Source organism: Chelonoidis abingdonii, chromosome 1, assembly GCF_003597395.2.
Source record: "Chelonoidis abingdonii isolate Lonesome George chromosome 1, CheloAbing_2.0, whole genome shotgun sequence".
Classification (NCBI taxonomy): Eukaryota; Metazoa; Chordata; order Testudines; family Testudinidae; genus Chelonoidis; species Chelonoidis abingdonii.
In genome coordinates this window covers 127,264,744-127,290,754 of record NC_133769.1, presented here as the reverse complement: position 1 = coordinate 127,290,754, position 26,011 = coordinate 127,264,744, and the positions used below count along the sequence as shown (strand labels likewise).

The 26,011-nt window shown below is 42.4% G+C and overlaps 1 protein-coding gene across 1 annotated transcript in view; it reads right to left on the bottom strand.

The window, feature by feature from the left end:
- ST8SIA1 (ST8 alpha-N-acetyl-neuraminide alpha-2,8-sialyltransferase 1) overlaps positions 1-26,011 on the bottom strand; it is a 187,622-nt gene that overhangs the window by 33,565 nt on the left and 128,046 nt on the right. Inside the window, exon 4 of the mRNA XM_032798337.2 lies at positions 23,423-23,515. Coding sequence (XP_032654228.1) covers positions 23,423-23,515 — 93 coding nt within the window. The remainder of the gene's footprint in view (positions 1-23,422; positions 23,516-26,011) is intronic.

The following is a 26,011-nucleotide window of genomic DNA, read 5'->3' as shown; positions in this document are numbered from 1 at the left end:
AATCACAATTCAGATACAGCTTCCCTAGCTACAGTAGAGGAACATAACTATTGAATGAAGCATGTCTATTCACTGGCTCATGAAACTCAAGGTTAACATTTTCTCTGTTTTTAAACATGTTAAAAAAATGATCAAAAACTTAACATAAACGAGAATTTCCTTGACATTTACTATACAACCACAATCCTGCTTCCACTAAGTCAATGGGAGTTTTGCCATTGACCTAACTAGACATGAGAGTTTAGAAGTGGATTAAGTTAGAGGTGTGAGCAACAAGGGTGATGTCATGGTGGGAGTCTGCTGTAGACCACCAGACCAGGGGGACGAGGTGGATGAGGCTTTATTTCAGCAACTAGCAGAAGTTACTAGATCGCAGGCCCTGGCTCTCATAGGAGACTTTAATCACCCTGATATCTGCTGGGAGAGCAATACAGAGATGCACAGAGAATCCAGAAAGTTTTTGGAAAGTTTAGGGGACAATTGCCTGGTGCAAGTGCTGGAGGAACCAACTAGGGGCAGAACTCTTCTTGACCTGCTGCCTACAAACATAGAAGAGTTAGTAGAGAAAGCAAAAGTGGATGGGAACCTAGGAGGCAGTGACCATGAGATGGTTGAGTTCAGGATCCTGACACAAGGAAGAAAGGAGAGCAGCAGAATACAGACTCTGGACATCAGAAAAGCAGACTTTGACTGCCTCAGGGAGCTGATGGGCAGGATCCCCTGGGAGAATAACATGAGGGGAAAAGGAGTCCAGGAGAGCTGGCTGTATTTTAAAGAATCCTTATTGAAGTTGCAGGAACAAACCATCTCGATGTGTAGAAAGAACAGTAAATATAGCAGGCGACCACCTTGGCTTAACAGTGAAATCCTTGCTGATCTTAAACGCAAAAAAGAACCTTACAGGAAGTGGAAGATTGGACAAATGACCAGGGAGGAGTATAAAGATATTGCTCAGGCATGCAGGAGTAAAATCAGGAAGGCCAAATCACACTTGGAGTTGCAGCTAGCAAGGGATGTTAAGAATAACAAAAAGGGTTTCTTCAGGTATGTTAGCAACAAGAAGAAAGTCAAGGAAAGTGTGGGCCCCTTACTGAATGAGGGAGGCAACCTAGTGACAGAGGATGTGTAAAAAGCTAACGTACTCAATTATTTTTGTGCCTCTGTCGTCACAAAGAAGGTCAGCTCCCAGACTGCTGCACTGGGCAGCACAGTATGGGGAGAAGGTGACCAGCCCTCTGTGGAGAAAGAGGTGGTTCGGGACTATTTGGAAAAACTGGAAGAGCACAAGTCCATGGGGCCAGATACACTGCATCCAAGAGTGCTAAAGGAGTTGCAGTGCATCTGGATGTGGTGGTGGATGTGGTGGATGTGATTGCAGAGCCATTGGCCATTATCTTTGAAAACTCATGGCGAACGGGGGAGGTCCCGGATGACTGGAAAAAGGCTACTGTAGTGCCCATCTTTAAAAAAGGGAAGAAGGGTCAGGCATCCAGGGACTAGCAGCCAGTCAGCCCATTCGCTACGCTACAGGTCCTCTCCTGATACACATTCTCACTAATCTCATGAAAGTCGAGCTGTAACCCCTCAAGAACAATTCTGAAGCACTTAGAGGAGGAAGAAAGTGATCAGACACTGCCAGCCATCGGATCACCAGGCAAGTCATGCCTGAACTAACCTAATTGCCTTCCTATGAGGAATAACTGGTCGTGGGATAGGAAAGCAGTGGTCTTGTTATTCTCGATCTTGTAGCAAATGCTCTGCATACTCGTCTCCCACAGTATTCTTGCCCAGCAAGTTTAAGAAGTATGTGGCTGGATGATTGGATCTATCAGAGTGGATAGAAAGTGGCTGATCGCAGATTTCAACAGATAGTGACAACGGCTCCATGTCTAGTAGGGTCAGCCGTTTCACGTGGGAGTGCCCCAAGGGTGGTCCTGGGCCCGGTTTTGCAATATCTTCATTAATATCTGGAGGATGGGCTGGACTGCCTTCAGCAATTTGCAACCTGACACTAAAACTGAGGAGAGGTAGACACGCGGGAGGGTAGGGATAGGATAACAGGAGGGACCTAGTACAAATAGAGGACTGGGCCAAAAAGAACCCTGATGAGGTTCAAAGGACAACGCAGAGTCCGCACTCCTAGGTGGAAGAATCCCCATTTCCACTGTACAGACGTAGGGACCTGAATGCTAGGAAGCATTCTGTCAGAACAAGGACCCGGAGTTACAGTGGATGAGAAGCTGGATATGAGTCGAACCAGTGTGCCCTTGTTCGCCAAGAAGGCTAACGGTTAATTTTGGGCTGTATAAGTAGGGGCATTGCCAGCAGGATCATAGGGATGTGACCATGTTCCCTCTATTCAACTTGGGAACTTCATCTGGCAGTACTGTGCCAGTTTTGGGGGCCCCACACCTGACAAGAGATGTGGAAAAATTGAGAAAGAGTCCAGCAGAGGCAACAAAAATTGATTAGGGGGCTGGAGCACATGACCTATGAGAAGGCTGGGACTGCAGATTGTTTAGTCTGCAGAAGAAAAAATGATGGGGATTTGTAGCTGCTTTCATATACCTGAAAGGGGTTCCAAAGAGGATCGACTAAGACGTTCTCAAGTGACCTGATGACAGAACAATGGAGTAATTTTCTCCAAGTGGAGTGGGGAGGTTTAGTGATATAGGGAAAAACTTTATTCACTCAGAGTGGTGGAAGCACGGCATGGGTTAACTAGGGCGGTGGTGGACGCCTCCTAAGGCTTTTAAGGTCAGGCTTGACAAAGCCCTGGCTGGGATGATTTAGTTGGGAATTGGTCCTGCTTTGAGCAGGGGATTGGACTAGATGAACTCCTGAGGTCCCTTCCAACCCTAGTATTCTATGATTCTATGAGAAGAAACAATTAATATTTCTGTTATTGTGATTCACATGTACTGATTTTATAAAAGACCCTTGCACAAGCCTCAGAGCACTTCACAGAAGGTGACATTTTAGAAACTGCCTAAGTGACTTAGGGCCCTATGTTCCATTTTCAAAAGTGACTTAGGCACTAAGTCCCCTGGAGTTTCAAGAGCCTTTGGCTGCCAAGTACCTAAGACATTTTTGAAAATGGGACTTAGAAGCTTAAGTCACCTAGGCACGGTTAGAAATTTTACCCAGCATTGCAAACTAATATAACTTAAGCATTTGCCTAAAAGCTTTGCTGAATGTAAGCCAAAAGGCCCAGTCCTGTAAGGTGCTGAGTGGATCCCTATGAGGTGTTGAGATTCCACTGAAGTCAATGAGAATCAAAGCTGCTCAGCTTCTCACAGGAAGCATTAGCTGCCTTGTAGGATTGAACCTTAAAATGTATTGTTTCTGGTGCCATTTTAAGACAGGAAGTGAAGAATATCACATGGAAATGGAACTGCAGAAGATAATTTATCCAGGCCTTGATTTGTCAGTGTATTTCTTCGGTTTCATTCTGGTGTTACTGCTGTGGTGAATCAGATCCTAAACTGGTAATTAACTAAGAAGCTAGGAATAATAAACCTCTTGCAAAACCTTCATAGTTTTAACAAACCTCTTGCAAAACTTTCCTAGTGTACTGCGTTTTTAAAGACTATGGGTCTGATTCTCCAATGCTTTATGCAGTCATTTATATCTGGTCATGTTGGTTGTAAATCTCTACCACTGATTGTAGCAGTTTACCCACAAATTACAGCCAGCTTGCACAGAGGTAAATGACTATACAAGGCGAAAGGCCACAGCGAATCAGTCCACATTAGGTCCTTGGTTTTACATTTTGAAATGGTCTCAGGGCCGCCCAGAGGATTCAGGGGGCCTGGGGCAAAGCAATTTCGGGTGTCCCTTCCATAAAAAAAATTGCAATGCTATACAATACTATATTCTTGTGGGGGGCCCTGCGGGGCCCAGCACAAATTGCCCTACTTGTCCCCCCTCCCCCCAATGGGCAGCCCTGGGAAAAATAAACCTTCTGTATCTTGGCACAAACCCAGTTTTGAGAAAACTTCTTTACAAGGTATCACTGGTTCTCAGATCAGCAGTGCTTAAAATTGCACTAAGTCATTAAAAGGGTGACAAATATTTTAATCAAACTTTTTCTGATCAAAAAACTAAGAGTTTTAAAAGCAGAAAAATAATCACAGACAATGTCTGCCTTTCTTTCAAAATTTGTTTTGATTTTTTTAATTGAAAAGCTGAAATCAGTCCGCCAAAACCTGAATATGTTGTGTTTCAGAAGTGTGTGACCAAATATTTGACTTGCTGCTGTGTTGACTGTCTTAAAGAACAATTAAAAAATTCTGGCTTTAAAAAAATCCAAAACTTTTGGAACACCTCAGCTTGGACCAAATGTCTGAGCCATACCAGTCAGAGAATTTTTCCAGTTTTCTGATTACGTTTGGGGTTTCCTTGACTCATATCTGTCTCCATAACTTTGGGTTAATAGGTTAGGAAATATGAACAGCCATACTGGGTCAAACCAAAGGTCCATCCAGCCCCAGCATCCTGGTCTACCGCAAGGCCAATGCCAAGTTGCCCCAGGGGAGTAAACTTAAGCAGGTAGATGCATCAAGTGATCTCTTTCCTGCCATCCATCTCAACCTCTGACAAACAGACGAGGCTAGGACAACCATTCCTACCCATTCCTGGCTAACAGCCATTAATGGACTTAACCTCCAATGCATTTATCTGTTCCTAGAGGACTTGGCTCATGGGGTCCCTCACAAACTGGCGACGGTACTGTGGGTTTGTCTTTAGGATAGCTTATGTACATACTCCATGAACTGAGCATTTGAGCTTGTTCCAGAATCTGGGATGAGCCTATGTTGTGAAAACTGAAATGCTCAAAATAGCATATGTATGTGAATGGACACAAGGTGCTAAAATTAAATTAACCCAGGGTGTCTCAAACTGGGAGTCAGAACCCCTCAGGAGGTCACGAGGTTATTACTGGGGGGTCGTGAGCTGTCAGCCTCCACCTCAAACCCCGTTTTGCCTCTAGCTTTTATAATAATGTTAAATATATAAAAAGTGTTTTTAATTTATAAGGGGGGGGGTTGCACATAGAGGTTTGCTATGCAAAAGGGGTCACCAGTGTAAAACTTTGAGAACCACTGAATTAACCCCTCTGGAGCCTCAGGGAATGCAGGGGCTGGGGGTCTCCCTTGGTAGGGTTGGGAAGGACATTGCTCTTCTCATGTGATCCCTCCTCCAGTGGCTAATTTTAAATGAAGCTACCCTCCCCTGACATGGCACTGAAATTAAATATAGACTATAATTTGGCATTTGAGAAGAGAAAGGGATGGTAGCCCTAATGGAAAAGCTAACAGCTTGGCTCTTCTGCAAACCTCAAACTGCTGAATGAGCTTTAGGGTAGGGAAAGCTGTACCTCCCAAACAGCTTGGCCCTGCCCCCTATTGACCCCCACCCATTTCCTGCCCCCTGACTGCCCGCCCCCTCAGAATCCTCAACCCATCTTGTACCTTGTCCCCTCACTGTCCCCCAGAGACCCCACCACTCACCACTCCAGGACCCCAGCCCTGCTCCCTGTCCCCTGACTGCCCTGACCCCTATCACCCCCTCGCTGAGTCCTGATAGACCCCCGGAACGCCCACAATCCAACCTCTCTATTCCCTGTCCCCTGACCGCCCTCCCCCCAACCTCTGCCCCATCCCTGTGCCCTGACTGTCCCTAGGACTCCCTGCCCCTTATCCAACCCCCTCCCCCAGCCCCTTACCCCCGGTTCCCCCCTCACCCGGAGCCTCAGCGCATCCAAGAGCTTTGCTCAACACCAGCAGCGTGGCCCCGGCAGGGCCTGAGCCCCTCCCGGTTCAGAGCCGCATGGTAAGGGGGCGGGGCTGCAAGCTCCAGGCTGATCACAAGGAGCTGAGCTCAGCCTGGAGCTCGTAGTCCTGCCCCCTTATCACGAGGCTCTGAGCTGGGCGGAGCTGTGGGCCCACGGAGCCACACTGTTCAGGGATGCTCCTGGATATGCTGAGGCTCCAGGAGAGAGGCAGAGATGGGGTCAGGTAGGAAGCCTCAGCCATTCTCATGGGAGTCCCTGTGGAGACCGTGACCTGAGGCAAATTGCTCCACTTGCCCCCCGGGTAGCCCTGAATGGTCTTATCAAAATACGAAATTCAAATCCTCTTTTACTTACCTATCAAAATGTGAATGCAGCATTTTTTGCATTTTCCCCGGAAACAGATGATAAAAACACAAGCGCCTAAAGTATTCTGGATCTGAACCCGCAAAGCATCACTTCAGTGAAAGCAGAAAGCACTCAGCATCCTGGTAGGAAACTCCCAGGACCACACAGAACTGAGCTTATTGCCTACATCCTATTTCAGGTGTAAGGGATGCCATCAAGTATAGCAGAAGAAACACAAAGGCCTGAGCTCACATATTGGCAGGAGAGAAAAAAGAGTCGCGGCTAGACCCTCACCTGGTATAAATTAGCATAGCTCCATTGGTTTCAATGGACCTGTACAGATATGTATCAGGTGAGAATCTGACCCATTAGCTGTAACTTCTGCTGTGCATGCATTTCTAGTCCAACTGAATCCTCAAGTCCAGACTAGTGGAAAAGAAGCAGATTGTCATACGCAGTTTAACATGAAAAAGAAAACAACATATAATTGCTGCCCAGACTTACAGGGACTAGAGCTGGGCAAATAATTCAGAGCAAATAATTGACAACTTACGTTACGTTTTTCAGTTTTTGAGTTGGTCACAGACAGATTGAGATTTTTTTAAATATATTGATTATTCAAAGTTATTATTAAAAATGATTCCTGTCTGCAAATAATTCTTTGTCCATATATTGCTAGAGAGCAATTCACTGTGAGTACTGGATATTAAAAATTCAGGCTATTTTGAAGTCACAATGATGGTTTTTCATTCCCTAAGTATAGGGGTTGATCTTCATTTTCTGTTGACATCTAACACCCACTGACTTCAGTGGGCTTTGAATCAGACCCCAAGAAAGCAGAACTCTTTGACACTGGTTTCTTGTGCAGATATTTAAGTTGTGAATTCAGTATTCACTTTTCATTCGTATTCTTCACTATTTACTTAAAAGTTACTGATAATGTGAAAACTCCTGCCAATAAATATGAATATTTGTGGAAAGTGAAAGCAAACAAGGCACAAACATTGTCTGAGTGAATTTGTTAAAAAAATCGAATGAATATTCACAGAAATATTGTCACAACATTTGCCCAACTCCTTACTGACCTTCCTTCCTGAACGCAGCCTGCGTAGCTTGGTGTATTCAGATGTCCTTTACTTTGAGGCAGTGAGGTACTGTCATGACAGCTGACTGAGATGTTTGCACTTCACAAATGCTTTGTGTGTACAACTGTTCATTCACTTTGCAGGACTCAAACTGCTGGCAAACTATGTAAAAGAAAGATGCATAGATGTGCTGATCCATCCCAGCCAGCGGGGGAAGGGTGATGATCACTTTAGTCTACCTGCCATATGGAGAAGCACAAGGCTAGCTCTCAGCAGAGACATATGGTAACTGTGTTGCAATCTTTTCTCTGATTAGGTTTCACTTCCAGCATGCTATCCTTTCATTACTAAGTTATCCAAAAAGAAGCAACTTTGAATTTACATTTGTAAGAGGAGTTTGGGTGCTTGTTTTGGACTTCTTTTGATACCCATTTCAGCTTCTGGTTGTTGAAAAATGTGGCAACCCTCTGCAGCCTCCTGGGTTGGACTAATGGGGTCAGATGACAGCCTGATGAACACATGGGCCTTATAAAAAGGGCGGAGAAAACTCACAGAGACAGCCTTAGGCTCATGTGGAAGGCCCTGAGGTAGGGTATGCAGGATACAGGGAACACCAATGATGATAGATTGCAAGAGAAACTTCAGGGGAAAGCAGCATAGGAGTCAGCACTCTGTGACAGAACAAGGAAAGATTTAAAGGTAGCCCAGGACGGGTAGAAAAATCTTATGGATATTTGGCTGGACTTTTGTTACCCTGGAAGGAGTTAAATTTGCTTAGAAACTTGGACGGGGGTCCAAACTACATCATGAACACCTTTCCATGTGAGAAAGGCCAAAGGGACGCACCTTGGAGAAGGGAAATGAGGCAGGAAGCACTTGCAAATGTCATGTTTGTCCAGAAGGGGTGCAATGGGATGACATATAGTGTAAAGAGATTAGACCTACTATTAATACAATAGATAAGGAAAAATGAAGTGGCACAATACAATGAAATAAAACATGAATGTGATTACCTAGTGTCCCAGATCAAGTGTTTGAATCTAGACTATGACCTGTCAGGATAGCAAAAGAAAAATTACTCAGAGGATATGTAATAATACTTATGCAATGCATTCAAGGACTTGAACATTTGTTTTAAAAAATCCACACTCATGCCAGAAAGTATAATTGTTAACTCATTTTCTAAATGTGTAATTTGAAGTGAAGGTGGGCTTGTCCACAGTCATACACCTAGTGAATGACACAGTTGGGAATAGCCTGATTCCCAGCTCCCTGTCCTAACCATTAGACAACATACCCTCTGCTTGCAGCAACAAATGTAATACAGTAATTGGAAGAAACTTTCGGAATTTTTCATAGCTCTAAAACAAAATTAAATTGAAAATGTTGGACCAGATCCTCAGGTGACATAATTCACAAAGTTAAGATGATTTACATCAGCTGAAGATGATTACACCCTCCGAGACATGGCATGGCTTCTGCTCAAAAATCATCAGGGAGTGGAATCTGTCCTTTAAAATACAGTTCTCCCTAAGGGACAAAAGTATGCTTTGTAACAAACAAGTGCAAAATAAAAGAACATTAATATCTTATGCCCATCTTGTGTTTGCATTTAGACTAAGAAACAATCACATTCATCACCACCAATCAAAGTTTTTTTACTCCAGTTTTCAGGGCTGCAACTTCAGGTGGTTATTTAAGGTTTTTAAGAATGAGAAATTTGCCAGATAGGATGACCAAGGACAATATGTGAGGAAGTAAAAATAGTACTACAGAACTGAGCTGACCCAGCAATATATAGAAGCACTGGCATAGAAAACAAGAAGGATGTTCAAGGTCTTTCAAAGGGCTCCCCACTGCACTCAGTGATTGTGGAAAATTGCCAGAAAGGAGTACTCTCCCCTGAGCCTAATGGATAATCCCTACTCCACAGGAAAGTGAAAACCACAAGGTCCCTGCCAATATGTGCTGGAGGAAAATTCCTTCTGACCACAGATTTGATGAATGATGTAACCCTGTGCACATGGGCAAAGGAGCACCATGGATAAGAATCTAATGCCACTGTGCCTTGCCATAGCACTGATATCTGACAGTCAACAGCAGCCAGTAGTTTTTCGGTCAACAAGGTTCTATAAGTTAACAGCATCCATCTAAAATTCTGTATGTGAATTTAGTGCTGAATAACTGTGCTGGATGGACAGGCCTGGACTTGGAAGTCTATTGAGAACAGGTACAGTGGCCAGCTGTGATCCAATGAATAGAGCATTGGTTTAAGGGCCAGGACGATTCTATTCTGGACTGTAAGAGAGACTCATTATGTGACCTCGCACAAGTCATGTAACTTCCTTGTGCCTCTGTTACCCCATTTGGAAAATGAGGATGATGTTGCTTACCCACCTTTCCAAAGCCCATACTGGCTTGCAACAGCAAAACAACCTACTCCTGGTGGACCAGAGATTGGCTTCCTACAACACCTCCTATCTGTGGGCCAGAGACTACATTTCTCATTTCACACTCCACTCACAGGCCACACTAGTTTGCCTTTGGCCACCAACCCTCCACTAAAGTCTGAAGATGCCACTGTCCCCCAGCAACTCTCCTGCTAGTAGTCTGATACCCATCTTAAAGTCCAGCCATCAACTCTGGGCTGAGTTACAGAACCCCAGTACTGAACTCACCCACATACATCTTGCCTGAGATTACTTTATACCTGACAAAGAAACACAGAAGCAGCTTAAATAGTCATATAATGAAAGATCCAACTGTTGTAATTCATGTTTGCCTTAGGAGAGGATGGACATGAGCAAGAAGACAAGGTTAAACCTGGTGAAGCAAATTTAAAACCCCGAATCTCCTCATGTTCTAATGTTTTTTTAAAATTAGCTTTCAGATGCTGTAGTACTAAGTGAAGGTGAAATCATTCACAACCTTAATTGTGCTTTCATGTGGTTTGTAGTCAATAGGCTAAATTCACTCCAAGTTCACACTAGCTTCTGCCGGCCTAGATCATGGTGCAGGGTCCCGCTCAGAGGAAATCTGCAAGGAAAGATTTGCAGTACCACCCCTCTTCTTTGCTGGGAAGTGTAAAAACAGAGTGCTGCCCCAAAATGGGGGGTGCTGGCGGTGAAGGAGGAATGACTTCTAGGATGAAGGCTGGCACAACTGATTACGAGAGCTTTAAACTAGGAATTTGAGGGAGATGGCTGGGAGATGTCCAGCTAATTTCCACGCCGGAATTCAACTTTGAGAGGGAAGAAAACATAGTAAGAGAGGATACAGCCGTGAGCAGAAGAATGGACATAAGGAGGAAGGGTAGTGTAGATACCAGTCTAATAGGTGATACTGGTGGTAGAATGTCTGTGCCTAACCGGGTAAAGAATGTCAGTGAAGCCAAACGGCAAAAATTAAGATGTCTGTACACTAATGCGAGGAGCCTAGGTAACAAAATGGAGGAATAGAGCTTACTGGCTGCAGGAGTGAACGAGATATCTATAGGGATAACGAAACATGATGGAATAGTAGTCGACTGACTGGTACAGGATATTGAATGGCATATGTGCTGTTAGGGAAAAGACAGAAAGAAAGGCAAGGTGTGGAAGTAGGATTGTATGTCAATGAGGTTAATGTAAAAAATAAGAGTGATGAATGGATAAGGTCTGTCTGGGCAATCACATCGGAATATGTATGTGTCCTTGCTGGCTTTTTGTATGTAACCTCTATATTTATGAAAACTAAGGATTGTATCTCATGGGGACTTTAATCCAGATACAACTGGAGGACAGTCTAGTATAATAAAGGACTCAGATTTTCTGGATATGATAGCTGATGACTTCTTCACCCATCGTTGGAAGAACCACAAGGGATCGCCATTTGGTTTAATTGGTTTTAGTGAGCAGTGAGACTTCATAGAGAAATGGTGTAGAGGACAACCTTGTTCGAGTTCACGAGCGTATTCAGTCAAACGAGATGAAGATAAACAAATAGATTGGGTCTCGGTTTTTGACTTCTCAAGGGCTAACTTTAGAGAATTAAGAAATTAGTTAGGGGAGTGATTGGACTGAAAGAACTTGTGGATCTAAATGTGGAGGAGGCCTGATGCTTTAAGTCGCCAGCTGCAGAAACTATCAGAAGCTAATCCAAAAGCGGAAAAAAACCATTAGGCAGGATTGTATAGACAGCTGGTGAGCAAAGCATTCAGAGGTGGATTAAGAAAAGCAGAACAGAAAGCCTACAGGAGTGGAAGATGGCAATAGAAAGGAAGTTACCTTTATTTGAGGCCAGACAGGGTAGGGATAAAGTGAGAAGAAAGCCAAAAGCGATGTGAGACTGGGACCTTGCAAAAGGAATTATCCATAGAAAAGTTCCGTAGCCATTAAATAAGAAGAAACAGAAGAAAGAAGAAATGAGACCGCTAACACTGAGGATGGGATGAGGATTAAGGATATCTAGGCATTGGCCGAATAGTCTAAACAACTACTTTGCTCAGTTTTAATTGAGGCTACATGAGGTTAGTATAATGGTAGGTGACAAAAGGAATGAGGTATGGAGAGATATGAACACATGAGTTAGAGCCAACTCTAAATCGAAATCAGAGGGCCCAGTAATCTTCATCAAGAATATTAAGAAACTGGGAACATGAAATGCAAGCCCATAGCAAGAAGAATTTTATGAATCAGTAAACTCAGGGTTGTACTGTATGACTTGGAGAATTGCTAACATAGTTCCTATTTTTAATTAAAGGGAAAAAAGTGATCCGAGGCCCTACTAGGCCTGTTAGTCGACATCTGTATATATGTAAGGTCTTTTGGAAAAATTTTTGAAGGAGGAAGTGATTAAGACATTGAGGTCATGGTAATTGGGAGCAATCAACATGGTTTTACAGGATTGATTCATGCCAAACAACTATCTCCTTCTTTGAGAGTAATAGATTGTTTTAGACAAGGGAACGCGTGGATCTAATTTACCTCGTTTCAGTAAGCATTTTTACGGTTCCACATGGGAATTATTTAGTTAATTGTAAAAGATGGCGATCAATATAAACAACTGAAGGTGGATAAGGAACTGTTAAAGGGGACTACAACGGTTGTACTGAAATGTGAACTCGTCAGCTGGAAGGAGGTTACTATGGTTCCTCAGGGGATCGGTTTTTGAGCCAATCTTAATCTTTTTATTCTGACCTTGGAACAAAAAGTGGGAATGTGCTATAAGTTTCGGATGACAAAACTGGAGGGTATTGCTACACAAGAAGGCCGGGATATACAGGAAGATCTGGATACTTGTGTAAACGGGAATAAATCAATTAGATGAAATTAATAGTGAAAGTGCAAGGTCATGATTTAGGGAGTGAATAACAATTTTAGTAATACATGGGGACACATCAGTTGGAAGTAACAGAGAAGGAGAAAGACCTCGGAGTATTGGTTGATCACAGGATGACTATGAACTGCCAATGTGACATGGCCGTTAAAAAAGCTAATGAAGTCTTGGGATGCATCAGGCGAAGTATTTCCAGTAAAGATAAGACGTTTTAGTACCGTTATACAAGGCACTGGTGAGACCTCATCTGGAATACTGTGTGCACTTCTGGTATCCCATGTTTAAGATGGATGAATTCAAAATGGAACAGGTACAGAGAAGGGCTACTAGGATGATCTGAGGAATGGAAAACTTGTCTTAAGAAAGGAGACTCAAAGAGCTTGGCTTGTTTAGCCAAACCAAAAGAAGGCTGAGGGGAGATACGATTGCTCTTTATAAATATATCAGAGGGATAAATATTAAAGAGGGATAGGAATTATTTAAGCTTAGTACCAATGTGGACACAAGAACAAATGGATATAAACTGGCTATCAGGAAGTTTAGACTTGAAATTAGACCAAGGTTTCTAACCATTAGAGGAGTGAAGTTGTGGAACAGCCTTCCAAGGGGAGTAGTGAGGGAAAAAGACATATCTGGCTTTAAGACTAAGCTCGATAAGTTTATCGAGGAGATAGTATGATGGGATAACCTAATTTTGCAATTAATTTGGCAAGTGATCTTTGATTATCAGCAGGTAAGTATGCCCAGTGGTCTGTGATGGGATGTTAGATGGGGTGGGATTTGAGTTACTACAGAGAATTCTTTCCTGGGTGCTGGCTGGTGAGTCTTGCCCATATGCTCAGGGTTTAACCAATCGCCATATTTGGGGTCAGGATGGAATTTTCCTCCAGGGCAGATTGGCAGAGGCCCTGGAGGTTTTTTACCTTCCTCTGCAACATAGGGCATGGGTCACTTGCTGGAGGATTCTCTGCAGCTTGAGGTCTTCAAACCACAATTTGAGGACTTCAATAACTCAGACATAGGTTAGAGGTTTGTTACAGGAGTGAGTGGGTGAGATTCTGTGGCCTGCGTTGCTCAGGAGGTCAGACTAGATGATCATAATGGTCCCTTCTGACCTTAAAGTCTATGAGTCTATGACTTGGACTCCCTGAGGATGTGTCCATTCAACACATCTGCATTTCAGCCTCCAGCTGCAGGATTCTTTAGGTGTTTCTGATGAAATCTAAAGCTACCTCCCCCTGGCAGAACTCGAGAGAGGACAAAAGTAGAACTCCCTGCCATTCCCCTGTGGAGAAGCATCCAGAGCATAACAGGCTTCACTGGCCCATGAAGTAGTGTTTTACACCCAGCAGTATATGTGGGAGGGCGGGGGGGAGGGAAGACCCTGGCCCTGTATACAGTGTGATCAAATTCTTATTTAACAATAGACTGCTCTTCTCTCTTTACTCCTGACCTTTCAGTTTTACAAGGCCACCATCTAGGCTATTCATCCTGTATATCTTCCAAAAACAATGAAAACTAAGAATAGCTCTGGTGCTGAGTCAGCATCCATGCTTTAACCGGTAGACTTTAGTAGTGGGTTTCAATGGGATGTTCTCTCAGCTTCTGGGCGTGTTTCCTGACAACTAGCAGGGGAAAGCCAGTGTGGGAATAAACACTGGAAATGAATGACCAAATAAGTATGAACCATTTGAAGGGACACCAATAATAGGTCAAATTTCCCCTAACAGAGCCAGCAATGAATTTGGCCCAGCGTATTTAAGAACAAAACCCTCTCTTTGCCACATTGAAGTGTAAGTGGCATCTCAAAGTGAAAGACATTTAAAAAGTATCAGAGGGGTAGCCATGTTAGTCTGGATCTGTAAAAGCAGCAGAGAATCCTGTGGCACCTTATAGACTAACAGACGTTTTGGAGCGTGAGCGAAAGCTTTCGCTCATGCTCCAAAACGTCTGTTAGTCTATAAGGTGCCACAGGATTCTCTGCTGTTTTGACATTTAAAAAAATACTTTTCACCATATATGCTGTTTGCTACCTTTTGCCTTTCATTCAGTTTTGAGAGTGACATTCTGTTTATACTGAATTTCAATTTATTTCTGGTTCTGATCTGCCAGAGCAGTGTTATTTAGCTTCCTGTCCAACAGGGAAATTAATAATACACTCCCACTGCAAACCAAAATACTTAAAACTCAAAACGTTCACGACTGTCATTGGGGAAAAAAAAGAGATAAAAATATTCCTATATGCATTAAGACTGACTTGAATAAAAGCAAAATCTTTAAACAAAACTGACCTGAAATTTCAGAACAAATTTATATTGTCCCTTTAATGTGTGTACAGAAAGTGGCCAGAAGAGTGGGCATGAAGAAAGAGGCAGAGGCTGTTATCAGAGACCAAAAATGAAGTTTAAAATATCAAAAGAAAAAACCTCTAGTTTTGTAAAGAAACAGTAGATAGAGAATCAATCTAGCTAAGCCCTCATCAGACCCCAACCATTGTCGTGTCTGAGCACTTCACAAATATGAATGCATGTATGCAAACCACACCTTTGTGAGGTAAGGAATTTTGATTATCGGATTAGGAACAGAGGCACAGAGAGAGATTACAACCAAGATTCTTCAGTGTCCATACCTTGTGTAGTCATTTACACCTGTGCAAAGTGGAATCGGATTGGATAACATTTGATTGGTGACCATTCTGATTGGATAGTATTTTACAGGCACTTTCCAAAGATGTAAGTTATTACACAAGGTGCAAGACAGTAGGAAATCAGGACCTAAGGCCCAGATCCTTAAAGGTGTTTAGGTGCCTAACGCTCATTGATTACAGTTGAAGATGAGGGCCCAAATGATTTGCACAAGGTCACAGAGGAATTCTGTGACAAAGGTTGGACTTGAACTCTAATCTCGCAGTCCCACTACAATTTCTTAATCACAAGACACAAACAGGAGGCCTTATCCTTCACTCGGTTACACAGATTTTTATACCAAAATAATTCCACTGAAGTCACTATACTACCATAAAACCAGTGTGACAGTGGAAAAGCAGGCCCAGAGTGTTTTCAAGTAGAACATAAGAATGGCCATTCTAGGTCAGACCAAAGGTCCATGTAGCCCAGTATCCTGTCTTCCAACAGTGGTCAATATCCAATGCCCCACAACAACAGGATGTTGTGAAGATCAACACTATAACAGGGTTCTAAAAAGAAGTAGATAAATTCATGGAGGATAGGTCCATCAGCGGCTATTAGCCAAGACGGGCAGGGATGGTCTCCCTAAATTCTGTTTGCCAGAAGCTGGGATTGACAGACAGGGAATGGATCACTTTGATGATTACCTGTTCATTCCCTCTGGGGCACCTGGCATTGGCCACTGTCATGTTATGTTCACAACATCCTCTGGCAAGGAGTTCCATGTGTTGACTGTGCATTGTGTGAAAAAATACTTTCTTTTGTTTGTTTAAAACCTACTGCCTATTAATTTCATTTGGTGACCCATAGTTCTTGTGTTATGAGAAGGAGTAAATAACACTTCCTTATTTACTTTCTCCATACCAGTCATGATTTTATAGATCTCTATCATATCCCCCTAGTCATCCCTTTTCCAAGCTGAAAATCTCTCCTCATATGGTATCTGTTCCATACCCCTAATCATTTTTGTTGCCCTTTACCGAACCTTTCCCAAATCCAGTATATCGTTTTTGAGCTAGGGCAACCACATCTGAACGCAGTATTCAAGATGTGGGCGTACCAGGGATTTATATAGAGGCAATATGATATTTTCTGTCTTATTATCTATCCCTTTCTTAATGATTCCCAACATTCTGTTCACTTTTTTGACTGCCACTGAACATTGAATGGATGTTTTCAGAGAACTATCCACGATGATGCCAACATCTTTGTTGGGTGGTGACAGCTAATTAGACCCCAACATGTTATATGTATAGTTGAGATTATGTTTGCCAATGTGCATTAGTTGGTATTTATCAGCATTGAATGTCATCTGTCATTTTGTTGCCCAGCCATCCAGTTTTGTGAGATCTTTTTGTAGCTCTTCGCAGTCTGCCTGGGACTTAACTTTCTTGAGTAGCTTTGTATGATCTGCAAATTTTGCCACTTCACTGTTCACCCCTTTTTCCAGATCATTTATGAATATGTTGAATAGGACATATGTGAGATAAATACATTTTCCCCAAATTAAACTAACTTTTCTTTAAAGATATTTACAAGTATAAACATTCTACACCTTCAAAGAAAAGGAAGTCCTAGAACTTTGTAACCTAAATTTTCTCCTACCTTCCCTTTCTGAACATGGGGCAAAAATAATTTTAAAATACTCAAGTATAGATGATTTTATGTGCTCCAAATTGATATAACATCAGCTATTAAGCAATTGAAAATCTTTCATGTGTGACACATTTTAAAATAGCTTACATTAGGATGGAAAAATGTAAACTTAAAAGCCTGATCTTGCAAATATTTATGCTAGCCCCACAAATTTCAGTGAAACTTTCACATAGGTAAAGTTACTCATGTGCATAAGCATTTGCCCAGATGAGGCTCTAAAGTTGTCCATTAAGTACCCAAAAGTCAGAAAATGACCGTGGTAAAGTTGTATCCTGTGTTTCTGTAGCCCCGTCAGTCCCAGGATATTAGAGATATAGTGAGTGAAGTAATATCTTTTATTGGACTAATTTTTACTGGTGAGTGTCAAGCTTTCAAGCTTACTCAGAGCTCTTCTTCAGATCTGGGAAACATACTCAGAGGGTATGTCTATATAGCAATATAAGCCCAGGCTCAAACCTAACCCCCTACCATCCACACACCAATTCTGTTAACATAGGGCTTGAACTAAGGGTCCCAGGACCCAGCAGGGCTGGAGGGTCCAAGCCCATGTTAAGCTGTGACTGAGGATCTGAGCTTTCCTGTATGCACGAGGCTCCAAGTTAACTCAGGTCCTAGAAGTCCCTCCTGAGGTCCCTTCCAACCCTAATAATCTATGATTCTATGACTGTATTCCATAGTTCCTTGGGGCAATGCCCTTAATCCTCTCCATGCTGACAATCATGGTGCAGTATATTGCACTCTATTGCAAATGGAATCCACACATCTTTGCAAATTGCAGCAGCTGAGGTCAGCATGAACTCATTACCTGCAGAACACCAGTCTGCAAGCACACCATCAAAAAACCTGCAGGGTTTTCAATGGAGAGAGATCAGAAGCTTTTTGTAAAGAGAGCTGCTTCCTGGTCACAAGAGCACGGCCAGATTTTGGTGCATGCTGCCTGGGCAACCTTGCACATGCAGCTCCAGGAAGCACCACAATGGGAGGGGGTGGAAGAACCCGAGAGCAGAGTGGGGACTAAGCCATGGCCCTGCAGCTCCCGACTCAGAACAGCTTGTTGAGGGATGACTCCCAACACCTGGCCACTCCCCCTCCCGCAGGGCAACAATTTGGTCCTGCTGCACTCTCCCCCCCTTGTTCCTGGGTCACCTCCCCCTTCAGAGGCTACATGTGCTGAGGCACCTGGCCAGCATGCACTGTGAGGGTGGTGAGTGGGAGCCCGACCCAAAACTTCCCCATTACCTCCCAGGGATCCCTTCTCTGCGGAGGCACCTCAGTGCTCCACAGCCAGTGGCAGCAAGCGAGGTGTGGTGGTTTTCCTCTGAAACCTACATTTTATATCAAACTTCAAAACAGAGACAAAAATCAATACAAAAACAGCCCAACAAAAACACCTTCATCAAACACCTCATTTTAAAAAAGCATTGCAAAGTTTCATTTTGATAATTGACAGCCCTGGAGACTGATGTCTAGAGCCCTGCGCATATATGCATATCCGCTTTATATCTGCAGATATCCGCAGATCATTTTTGCAGATCGGATGCAGATACAAAATTTGTATCTACGCAGGGCTCTATTGATGCCTCAAAACAAGGGCACATGGGCATTTTCCTGCCATTGTGACTCAGCCTAGAGGTGGAGAGCCCAATTCTCAGATTAGATGGTAGGTTTCTCAAACTGTGCAGTCGTAGGCCTAAAACACTCGGGGGGCGGGGGGAGCTGCTAGCCACTCTGGGATAGGGTTACTTTGACTCGGGTCTGTGCACTGCAATGTGTACACCAGAGCCCTAGGTTCAAGCATGGGTCAGAAAATCCTTAATCTAAGGTTAAAATGCAGTGTAGACGCTCAAGCCCAGGGTTCCCTGACACTGGTCAGCTGATTCAAGTCTCAGGAACTGCAGGCTTACATTGCTGTCGTAGGTTTCAGAGTGGTAACCATGTTAGTCTGTATCAGCAAAAAAAAACGGGAATACTTGTGGCACCTTAGAGACTAACAAATTTATTTGGGCATAAGCTTTCGTGGACTATTGATTAGTCTCCTTAGAGTTGGTATGGCAACATCCATTTCTTCATGTTCTCTGTAATATATATATCTTCCTAGTATATTTTCCACTGCATGCATCCGATGAAGTGCGCTTTAGCCCATGAAAGCTTATGCCCAAATAAATTTGTTAGTCTCTAAGGTGCCATAAGTACTCCTTATTCTTATTGCTGTGTGGCATACCCTGAGTGTCACAGCTAAATACAAAGTGGAACAGATTGTTTAGCATAAGTAGTTAACACATATTTGAAGGGACCATTCAAGGTAAAGTGGCCCATTAGCACCCCTACAGTCATAGAGGGGAATGAAAGGTAGGCAAAAGGCAACTGGAGGGCAGCGGTTGTTAGTGGCTTATAGATTCTTGTAATAGGCCTTAAATCTAGTGTCTCTATTCAGTCCATGATTTCAAGTGTCTAGCAAAGATATGAATTTAAGCTCCTGCACTCGTCTTTTGAAAGTGTTGTGCAGGTTTCCTTTGAGGATGAGGACTGATAGATCAGATATACAGAGTGAGCAGGATTAGGGCTGAGGAAGCCCCAGAGAGGGCACAGAACCCATGCGCTGATGACCCTGTCTGTCCTGAAGATACTAGAGATCTGCAGATTTCAGGGACTGAATCCACTGTTTGTCTGAGGAGGAAGGCCAAACCCACCATCAAGTGAATGAATCAGGAGGAAACTAGTTTTGTTAGTTTCCTTTGTTAAGGGAATATTATAAGATTTTCTTGCCCACCGCAACTCCTCCAGTTGTTTTTTCCATTAAAGGGTATGATAGGCTCACATGTTATTAAGTTCCTCATTTTCACGTGTATTAGATTCAGATTTAATTAATTCACAAAAAGAAAAGTGCAATTGAAGAAAGAAATTAATCTTCATCAGGCATATGTTTATGTCTATAACATATAATGTTACTCTGATGTGCTTGCTACCCAGAGACTCAAAAAGAGAGAGAGTGTATGGGTTTTTTATTCTTTCAGTTTGTAAGGAGCATAAAACACAATTATGCCTGCAATAAATTTCAGAACATTTTTTCCAATGACCTTTTAGGGCACAGTAAAAAAAAAATTACAGGTAGAGCTGATTGAAATGCTTTTCTGGAAAAAACAACACACAAAATATATATTCTGAAGTTTTCAAAATGAGATTTTTATTATTTTTTGGGGGGGTGAAATCATGAATTATTAAACAACACAAGCACTCATGCAGAATCTTGAAGCACCTCACTGTTCACCTTTTGCCATGATAAAAATTGACCATTCAAATCCGACTGTTTGTTGCCTGTCTCCTACCCAGTTCTGGATCCATTAACTATACTTTGTCTTTAGCCCCATGACCACTTAGTTCCCTTAGTAGCCTGTTGTGAGGTATTTTGTCAAAGGCCTTTTGAAAGTTAAAATAGATTATATCATCTGGTTTTCCTTAATCACCTGCTCTATCGATCCATTTGAAGGACTTTCCTTTGCAGAAAATGTACTGGTTATACCCTACCATGACCTTCCAGGTTTTTAATTCTACATTTTGTTATAATTTCTACCAATTTCCCTGGTAGAGATATAAGGGCTTATTTGTCTATTTTTCAGGATCACCCCTAGAGTTTTTTTTTTTTAAAAATACATGTACGTTTGCTTCTCCTCACCACTTTGCTATAGCAGCAGTAAGAGAGAAACTAAGAGACGTAGATTTTTTCTTAACATACTGTGACAGCCAGAGCCCCAGGTCAATTCACTTGTGGATTAGAATAGATCAAAGTGATTATTAAATGTATAAGAGTATTTGATGTTTAAACTTCATGAAAACTAGTGGGATGTTTCTTGCATTTTCACTTATCTGTATCCTAGTATAATATAGTAGCAATAATGATAATTCTCCTTTCTTTTTCTTAGCTAATAAACCTTAGTTAGTTTACTACAGAATTGGCTGCCAGCATTGTCTTTGGTGTAAGACCCCAGATTAATTGGTACTCTAGATAAGTGACTGGTCTCTTGGGACTGAAAGCTACCTAAGTGTGGTGTGATTTTTGGTTTAAATAACCGTTTATCACAAAGTCCTGTTTGTCTGGGTAGCAAAACAGGCTGAAGAGTCTAAGGCAGTGGTGGACAATCTGCGGCCCATATGCGGCGTGGGCCTGGCCGCCATTTCCCGCAGCTACCATTGGCCGGGAATTGCGAACCGAGGCCGCTGGGAGCTGTGGGCAGCCATGCAAATGTAAACAAGAAGTCTGGCGGCCCACCAGCGGTTGGCCTGCAGTCCGCAGGTTGCCCACCACTGGTCTAAGGAGACTGTCTGTGTCTCCATGGTAAGACTGATATAGCGTTTCTCTGGATTGAGGCCAGAGCTCTCAGCACACTGTAGGGCTTGATTCTGCAATAAGACAATGAGGGGAGGATGTGAGGGAGAGAGAAATGACAATTTTTTTCCAAAGCATTCCAAAACATGAAACCCTTCCTGTTTCACACACCTAATATGGCAAATCATGCAGCAAGATACGTTACTAAGATTTTGTTTGGTTTTGCCAGCTGTCTCTTCAATAGAGTCTCTGGAGGAGACAGCGGGAAACAAGTTTTCCTGCTACAGTTTGCCAGCAAAATGAAAACGTGAGAAAATGACAATGAAAAGTGACAATGAAAAACAGTACATATGGGCAATAGTGATGAATTTGCTAAGACAAAAATTTGCATTAAAAAAACAATGCCTTTTGCACTGGTGATTACTATTATGATCGCTATCAAACCCCCTAATTAAAATGTGTGTGAGACATACATACACATAAAATACATGTGTTTATTCATCCAAAAACTACAATAAAATAACCCCTAAATCAGGAAATTCCACGGACAGACTTAATCCTGCTGTTTTCTGTGCCTGCTTTACAACAGTCATAAATTAGATGCTACTGTTCCACTAACAGAAGATCACACAACCCTAGATATACATGTGTGGAATCTTGAAGTGCTACAATTAAAAACCAAACAAAAGTAATGTATTATCAGAATGGTTCACTATATCATTACACCATAGACATAGTATATGATAGTTAACTTCTCTGTTAGGTAAATGACTTGCCCAAAGTCACCCAGGAAATCTGTGGCAGGGATAAGAATTCAACGTAGGTCTCCTGAGACCCCTTCCCGTACCTTTATCACAAGATTATCCATAGATGGGTATTCACTTTTGTTAGCATCCATTTACTACATATTTTCTTTGCAACAAGCAGCGCAGCATCTTTAGGTGCAAGATAGCCAGTCAAAGCTAACTTAGCTGTGAATTGCAGTGGTCAATATGCCAGCAAATTCTGCCTATCAGTTGAATCACATATAGGTTGTATAAGTAATGTTCTTTGTGTCCTTGCCATACAGTACAAATGACTTTCTCTGATCGTCTGGCACTCTCAGAGCAGTAAGTGATACTGTAAGAAACTGTCCCTAGGTAACTAAAGCTGAAAAAAAATGTAGGATGTTATATTGAATGTTAGTAGTAGTATGTGGCCATGAAATTGAAGTAAAAATTAGAGTACTGCAAATACAAAAGAGTGCAGAGTCAAGCCTGCACTTGCAATATTAACTTTGTTACTTCCTAACTTTTGAGCGCTTCATAGTTCAATAGCAATGTTCTGATTTCAAAGCTCGACTGGCTTGCAAAAACTATCAATAGCGCATGTAGGGCCTAATGTTCGGATGCTGTCAGTCAGCATAGGTCCCTTGACTTCATTGGAGCTATGTTACTGTACATCAACTGAGGATCTGTCCCATTGTCTAGGACAGTTTGATTAGATACCACGGAAAGACTGTCCAACGTGTCTTAGGAGGACCACAGGAGGGAGCCCCTCTCCTGCAGAGCCAGAGAGTGGAAAGACATTACAGAGTGCCATTAAAGCCAAAGTCTGCAACATTTTAAAGGATAAACCCCATAAACCCATGTATTAAGAGGGCAGAAGGAAAACATGAAGGAACTGTGTTTACTCTTATTTCTTTTGTTTCATCCATTTAAAATAGGGCTTAATCCCGCCCCCATTGGTAAATGGGGATGAGGGAGTGAGTGGGATCAGGCAATGTAAAACTTCCATTACTTAAATGGGACAAGACTAGGCTCATAATATGGCAAAGTGACTTTCCTCTACTTTTTATGAATGAGATTCCAGTTATGCACCAAGTAGATGCACAACGATGACATCATAAAGAATCCTAATCAGAACATGGCCTTGTTCTGACCCTGAGTGTTTGCACCCCTATGCTCATACATTGTAAAGTGAATCAGGAATTTGGGGTTCTATTCCTGGTTCTGCCTCTGGCTTGCTGACTTGGGGCAAGTCACCTTCATCTCTGTGCCTAAAATTCCTCATCTGTTAAAGTGGAGACAAGAATATGTATTCCTCACAGAACTATTCCTAGGCTAGAGAACCTCATACTGAAAATATTTAAGTAACATATCTCTGTCACATCAACATCTATGATATACATGAAACCTTCTCCTTGCTGAACAAGAAAGAATGTGCTTTCTACCTTTTCTCAATTATACTGGGATTAGCCGTCACCAGCTGGGTCTTGGATCCAACATCCTTGCTGTATTCACTTGACAGAGGAGGAAGGTTGCATCTGCAGAAACAAAGACAAAGATTTGTCATGTTCCAGTTTCAGACTTTTTAATATTGTAAGAATCCAGTTTACACATAAGGTCATGCAAGCTGACAGAAAATTTGCAATACTAATACTGGGCCAAATGACAAACTGATTATGAGCTAAATCTTCAGAATTGCTTACACTTTATTTAAGCATCAAACTCTCCCAATATCTATCTACAACAGGTATTTTTGCACTAAAATGTAGGTAAGTGCAAAATTATGCACTTTTGAAGAGATGGTTCTATATAAGTGTATTGATAGTAAACTCTGACGCAAATAATGAAAAGTGCCTAGATTTATATATCGAATGTCCCTCCTAATAGACTATAGGCAAAAGGATACATTATGCACAGAAATACATTTCAACTAACCTTTTTAAAATCCCATTCCCCTCTGAACTTTTCCTTGTTGGCTGACTGTGTCCCAGAATGCATCATTCTGTGACATCACAACCATCATGGACTACTTATCTTGCAAGCTATGAAGCTTTTGGTATTTTTGATGTCAAGTCTGAAATCTCTTCAGTGGAACAGAAAGTACCAACTGGACTACAAAGGTAGAGGAAAAAGTATTTTGTAGTGGTTACTTAATATGAATTTCAGTGTTTGAATGCCTCCCACAACCTGGCTGCGGGAGACATTAAGTGCACTACTCTACTTTGCAGGTCATTTTTAGGAAAGAAGATAGGTAAGGGGGAAGACTGAGAGAAACAATGTGACAGAAACTACTATCACTGAAACTAGACCCAACTGCTCCACAATGAAGAGATGGAAAGTGGAAATAATGCTAAATGTAGGCCAAAATGCACTGACACCCATACATTGTTATACTCTCAATAAATACATTTTGTGCAGAACCAGGTCCCTTGCCTGCTTCATTCACTGAAACTGCAGCATAGACAAACAGAGTATGATCTAAGGCAGCATTTCTTAAGCTGGGGGTCCTGACCCAAAAGGGGGTTGCAAGCCTATTGTAAGGGGGTTACAGTATTGCCACCCTTACATCTGTGCTGCCTTCAGAGCTGGATGGCCATAGGGCAGTGGCCGCTGGCCAGGCACTCAGATCTGAAGACAGTGCCGCTGCCAGCAGCAGTGCAGAAGTAAGGGTGGTCTAGTATGTGGGGGCGAAGGGGTGGTAGTCATTTCTTTTGGGGGGGAGGCTGTCATAGCCTGAAATATTTAGAGAACCCCTGATCTAAGGGAAGGAAAGGGGGCATGGCCAAGTGTAATAGCCCTGCTTTTTATGCTCCCCCCAAAAGTGCGTGGTCAGAAGAGGTACGAGCCAAGCAAAAAGTAAAACAGTCTCTGGTTGTTTTAACCTACACAGGCAACTGCACTCAACCCAGTGGCTACAGGGACTCAAAAGTCAAGCAGGGCAGGCTCCAGCATAGACAGCAACATCATTTTGTATTATTTCCTTTTCTCCTGTTACCAGGATGACACAGATTTCTTTGGCCCAATTCCGATCCTCTTGTTCCTGTGAAAATCTACCTTTTATGTGGCATTGTACTCTTCCCCAACTCTCTTTAGCTCCCCTTTCCTGGATGTCCTGTGTTTAGAGGCCTGACCAGATACAAAAGCATGCTCCATCAATCTGTTCCTTTGTGCGCTACTTCCAGGAAATAGGTATGTCACGTACCTGCAATGAACACTGGTTGCTCATTCCAGGTATCAACTAGATTCAAATTGCATGGGGCCTATATCCTGCCTCAGTAAAAGGTGGGAATTTGGGGGAATAGGGAAAGGAATGAGCTCAGTTTCTGTGCCAATTTCTAGCATTACCATAGAAAGGATTAATGCTGTAATGTTCAGATTCTAAAGACCAGAAGGGTCATCTAGTCAGACCTCCAGAACAACACAGGCCATAGAACTTCCCTGAAATAATTCCTGTTTGAGCTAGACCGTCTCTTAGAAAAACATCCAATCTTGAGTTAAAATTTGCCAATGACAAATAATCCACCAGGATCCTTGGTAAATTGCTCCAGAATTTAATTGCTCTCACTGTGAAAAATTTTGCATCTTATTTCCAGTCTGAAACGTTGTATGCTGTAGTATGCATTCGTTGTAGTGTCAATCAGGGCCAAGTAACAAGGGATGCTATTACCATCGCAGTCTGACTGCTGCCCTTGGCAAGTGTTTTCACTGCATTCAATGAACAGCCCCAACCCCTTATAACGAGGAGGAAGTACTGCTGCTGGCCCTTTCTGCAATCCATACTGACCATGTGTGCACTGTGTTATACCCAGAGTTGGTGGGTGGGAGGATATATTTGTGTGCACACTACACACCATTGTTTCTGTGCAATTTCAAGCATAGTTATTACTAATGCAAATCAGCCAACATCCTCTAATAAAAACAGGATGGTGCAAATTTGCATATATTTGCATAAATTCAGATACAAGCCATCAGAAGCATGGGTTTACATTCATGCTGTCAGAAAATTCCAATGTGAAAAGATAGTATCTATCTTT